Source organism: Benincasa hispida, chromosome 5 (assembly GCF_009727055.1).
Source record: "Benincasa hispida cultivar B227 chromosome 5, ASM972705v1, whole genome shotgun sequence".
Lineage (NCBI taxonomy): Eukaryota > Viridiplantae > Streptophyta > Magnoliopsida > Cucurbitales > Cucurbitaceae > Benincasa > Benincasa hispida.
In genome coordinates this window covers 47424713-47430205 of record NC_052353.1, presented here as the reverse complement: position 1 = coordinate 47430205, position 5493 = coordinate 47424713, and the positions used below count along the sequence as shown (strand labels likewise).

General features: G+C 35.5%; 1 protein-coding gene across 2 annotated transcripts; it reads left to right on the top strand.

Moving 5' to 3' along the window:
• The first annotated feature begins 217 nt into the window (after positions 1-217).
• LOC120078059 lies at positions 218-3759 on the top strand. Of its 2 annotated transcripts, none has more exons than XM_039032251.1 (3): positions 218-594; positions 1806-3107; positions 3228-3759. In XM_039032251.1, the coding sequence occupies exons 1-3, from the start codon at positions 412-414 to the stop codon at positions 3453-3455; spliced, it is 1713 nt and encodes a 570-aa protein (XP_038888179.1). In that variant the 5' UTR covers positions 218-411; the 3' UTR covers positions 3456-3759. The 2 variants fall into 2 exon arrangements, with proteins under 2 accessions (XP_038888179.1, XP_038888180.1); XM_039032252.1 differs by lacking the exon at positions 218-594 and adding an exon at positions 601-964 and having other exon boundaries at positions 1840-3107.
• Positions 3760-5493: the final 1734 nt, after the last annotated feature.

Here is a 5493-nt window from a genome sequence, read left to right as displayed (position 1 = left end):
AATTGAGTATTTTTCGTTGGAGGTTTTGTCCCCGGAGAATTTTGTCATCCCTAGTTTAAATGCTTTAATAAATTTAGAAATTTCTCCTTGATACGCAGCGTTTTGAGACTTGAAATGAGAAATGGGTCGGGCCATCGAATCGAAAAGAAGGGCCCAGAAGGTTCTAGAACCAAGCCCAATTACGACATATCCACCATCCATAGTTGACTGTCAAAAATCCGAATTGGTTTTTCTTCTGGAAGTCGGAAGCTTTCGTCTCCATTTCCTCACCTGAAAATTTCATATATACATTCAAACCTCCAAATCCAACCCCCACAATCTTTGATTTCACCATTTTTTCCGATCGAATTCAAGTTTTACACAGCAAAGAGAGATTCCTTCAGCTACTAAGAGGGCTCAGATTTGAAAGAGATGGATTTCGAGCTTAGAAGGGCGAGAGAGAAGCTCGAGAAGGAGCAGAAGGAGAGGAAGGAGATGGCTAGACGAAAAGTGGAGAGGGAAAGGAAAGCTAAAGAAGAGGCCAGAAAGCTACGAGAAGCCATTGAAGCCGCTCAACTTTCAAGACGACTCGATGCTGCCGACGCCCAAATTAAGGTGCACTCTATAACTGAATTCCTTTTTCTTTTTCTCCCGAGATTGAGTTAATTGCAGAACTCGCATTGGATGTGCCTGTCTTGATGGAATGTTTTGCTTGTGAATGGTGATCGCATACAGATAGATCTTTTGTTTTCTTTCTTTTGTTTCTTGTCTTGCTGAGGAAGCTATTTTGTTCTGTATCGAGACTGCAAACTTTTAAGCATTCTATATCCTTAGATGAATGTGTTATTCTATTATCTATTGATTCGAACTATAATTAGATTTTGTTGTTGTCTGGAGGAATTGAAGCAAGGAAACGTCGTTCTTTCCTTGTATTTGGGTCTTTTGAAATGAACTCGCAATCGCCCAATAACCACAATGGCTGAAGGTATTTCTTGGTGTTTCAAAATTCTTGGCTTTTTGGTTGTGTCTTGGTTGATGTATTCAGGAGGAAGCATTTAGAACACGCCCTCCTTAACGTTCACAACTTAGAAAACTTTTGGTAATCGTGGAATGGGAAAAAGGATTTACTTAAATGTTGACGTGTTTTTGTTGCATCTTTTGTGCTTAACTTGCTTGGCATGATGTTGACACTAATCTGCTAGTTAGGGGGGCAAGCTGACTTCCGAAGTTTTGTTATACGATAGAGAGTTATCTGTAAGGAAAGGGTTATTTCTTGAAACAGGACATTTGAACTCTAATTTCTAGCTTAAAAACTAATTTCACATAATGATCTCTGACTCTATTTCATAGGTTGATAGGAAGAAGGTAAAGAGATGAACACAGTTCTTAATGGTTATTTTAAAGAAATATTGATGTTGTAAGCTGTATGAAAACTAAAAAAGTCCCAGAAAAGTAAATATTCTTGGTTTGGCTTGCCTTCATTGAAACTTGAAAGTCTAAGTTTGGGTTTCAGAGTGCAGAAAAATTGTCCCCTTTGAACGTCTAAACATCTTAACTAAAAGATACATATTGAATGCTTGGTAAAACTCAATAAAATTTGAAAATTCCCGAGGATTAACATATGTTATATAAACTTATATAAAGCTGTAGTTGCATTTGCCATATTTTCATTGTTGTTGAACTTGGACATTTTCCCATATGCTCATTACCTGGTATCGATAATAGGTATGTTGTTGAAATTATGAATTTTGGCCTGTCATCCGTTTTTTACGCATGCATTTTCCACTTTCCCTTTTGAGTTTTGACAAAGGCTCTGAACGTTTCAGGCTGATCTACTAATGGAAGAAACCATGCTTGCAGGAAGAGGAATTACCTTCTACCGTATTTTAGAAGCTATACCTTATCAGGGTAACGGAGACAAGATCAAGCTGCCCCCTTCTGGTTTCACAGAATTGTCTGATCAAGGTGCTTTTGATAAGGGACCTGTGTACTTCCAACTATCAGTAGTTCATCAAGAAGGTCCTTCTGACTCGGACGTTACTGAGGAAAAGACTCGCAGAGCCACCCATTCAGGTGTTTTGGAGTTTACTGCAGAAGAAGGTTTTGTTGAACTACCTCCTCATGTCTGGCGAAATTTATTTCTGGACAACTCTTCAGCAAAGCCATTAGTTGAATTACGTTATGTGTGGCTACCCAAAGGAACCTATGCAAAACTGCAACCAGAAGGTATAGGCTTTTTGGACTTGCCAAATCACAAAGCTATCCTTGAGACAAGTCTTCGTCAGCATGCCACCCTTTCTCAAGGTGACATACTGACTGTTGTCTATGGGGAGCTTACATACAAGTTAAATGTTCTTGAGTTGAAACCATCTTCTAGTATATCCGTTCTAGAAACAGATATTGAGGTTGATATAGTTGGTCCTGATTCACCCTCTGGAACAACGGATGAACGCGTTCTCAAGCTGCTAACTTTTAAGAAGCACGAGTCTGGAATGGTAGAGGAAGGGTGTTATTCATATTACAAGTTCTCTATAGACAATGATATATGGGAAATAATTTCTTCCGGAAATGCTAGAGTCGAAGTAAAGCTCGAAGTGGAGACTAATGATGGAGATACAAACATTTACATTTCAAAGCATCCCCTCATATTTCCTTCTCAGCACCAGCATTCTTGGTCTTCACATGATATTGGTTCAAAGGTCCTAATCCTCAGCTCTAAAGATAAAAACTTTGGGCCTGGTACTTATAGCATTGGAGTGTATGGATTTAAGGGAACTTCGAAGTACCAAATCTCAGTGAGTATCGAGGATGTCACAGACCATAAGGTAGGCAAACAAGAAGTCTCTTCATCAATATTTACAGATCAGGATACCGTAGAATGTTGGAATTGCAAGCATTACATACCCAGTCGAACTATAGCTTTGCACGAAGCTTATTGCAGCAGACACAACATTGTTTGCCAGCACACTAACTGTGGCGTGGTCCTTAGAGTCGAAGAGGCAAAGAACCATGTGCATTGTGACAAATGTGGACAAGCTCTTCAGAAAAGCGAGATGGAGAAACACAACAAGGTGTTCCATGTACCACTCAAATGTGCTTGTGGACTAGTCCTTGAGAAAGAAGAGATGGTAAGCAACTAATCTTTTGTGCTCCTCCTGATGGATCTTTCTTGTTTCATTTCTCAAGGTCTTGATGTGCTAAGATCTCCTTGATGGTATTCTGAGAGATGTCCAATGTATTTTTGACAGGTACAACATCAAGCATCGATTTGCCCACTACGCCTTATAACGTGTCAGTTCTGTGGTGACATGGTTCAAGCTGGAAGTTCTGCTATGGACATCCGAGATAGACTGAGAGGTCTGTCTGAGCATGAAAGCATTTGTGGATCTAGAACAGCATCATGTGATTCTTGTGGACGTTCAGTGATGTTGAAGGAGATGGACATTCATCAAATTGCTGTTCATCAAAAGAGCTGATTTCTGCTGTAGCAGCCCACAGGAGTCAGGAGCTGTGTGACATATTGTTATAGTGGCCGAAGATTATCAGCGATGCAATCGAAACCGTCAAATAAATTGGTGAGTTAAAAGATATTATGTGTTGCAATGGTTCCATTGAGTTTAATTATTATTCTTTGTACATTTGACCCCAGCGAAGAATTTAGAGATTGTTATTGATATCATGAAATTATTGTATAATAGTGCTTGGAATTTAATGTACAGTTATGGTTGTAACTCGGCAAGATGCAAGTTTGAATAATCAAATGAAACCGTTGAAGAAAAATGCAAAGAAATTCAATCTAATTTGATTAGATTGGAATATAAAACGTGGATGTTAAAACACTTAAACACTGTCATTCTCAATGAAGAAAAACATCATGTCAACTGTTGTGTCTACTAGTAATAAATATTTGATAAATTCATGTTCATGGTTAGCAAAACTATGGTAGATCTATGGATTTGAGATTTGGATTAGGTTGCATTTAGATTCTTGGCTTTTAAACATTGATGGGAGAAAATATGTTTAATTTTAGATTTTCAGTTTATCATTTTGGTCTTTCTATCGAATTTCGACGTGCCAAGAGAAGAAGTAAAGAGGAAGTGGAAAGAGCGGAATGGAAGGAGAGAGAGACAAAAAGAAAAAGAAGAGAAAAGGACAGATATTGTGAGGATGGAGATGAAGGAGATGTATGAGAAAGGGAATGAAAGGGGAAGTAAGGGAAGGGAGGGAATGCGAGGAAAAAAATGTTTTAAACGATAAAATTATTATTTTTTTTTAAATATATCAAAATATTAGTATTTATTAGTGGTAGGTCGCGATAGATTATGATAGACTTTTATCTAAGATTTATATCACTCAAGTGACATTTTATTATATTTATAAATAAGTTGGTTTATTTTTCTTTATTTGAAAAAAATTTAGAAAATGTTAAAAAAAAATTAAAAATTTTTTTTTAAAGGAAATCGTTCAGGTTACCCTAGTGAGGCCTTAATTTTATAAAAAATAAATGATAAAATTATACAAAACACTTCTAAATTTCATACTTTGTGTAAAAGCTATTTTTGAACTTTAAAAGTTTATAGAGATTTTTACACAAAACATCCTCTTTAGGCGATCTAAAGTACTCTAATTAGATTAATTACAAAGATAAGCATGTATGCAATAAAACAAGAAAAAGGAAAATAGAATACAACTTTTGTAGTTTTTGAATCTTCTCCAAATTAGCTCCAATCCAGGATGTTAGGATCCGGTGAATGACTAATTTGGAGAGGAAAAATGCTAAAGCTTTGAGAGAAAAAAAAAATGAGATTATCACATAATCTCATCAAAACTCATTATGGCCAAGAGTTCTTCAAAAACAATAAATACTCCCTTTTAAAGATTATTACATGTAAACATGTAATTTTGAGTTTGATGAGAATTTGACACTCGAAAATCCATTAACTCAAAGTGGGCTGTAGTGGGACAAGTGCCTTCAAATGAAGACAACACTTAATTATGCAAAAGTTGACATTTCCATCTTTCTACTTGGTCAAAGTTTGATTCTTAAAGTCCAAAGTCAACACATTTGACTTATTAACTATCAAAAATCAAAAGTCAACAATTTGACTTCTATTGCATTTTTGACCTAGTCAACAATAAGACTTTTAATACAATTTTGACCAATTTTATTTAATTTCAAAATTAATCATAATAATCAATTTTAAAATTAAATTAATATTAAATAATTAATTAAACAATTTAATTAATTTAATTTAATACTAAATCCAACATTTATCCCAATTTATATGAATCCCTATTCATAATCTTGATATTTAAATCTTATTTAAATATCTCTTACTTTCTCTCTTTATGTTTAATTAATAATTAAACATTAGGTTAAATATATCGTATATATTTAACGCTTTGCTCCAAAAATCGAATTTGAATACTTCAAATTCGTTCATCACATTGATCTAAGGTTTAGTCCCATATGAGCTAGTAGGGGGACCTCATGGACCTATAGATCATGGGCTC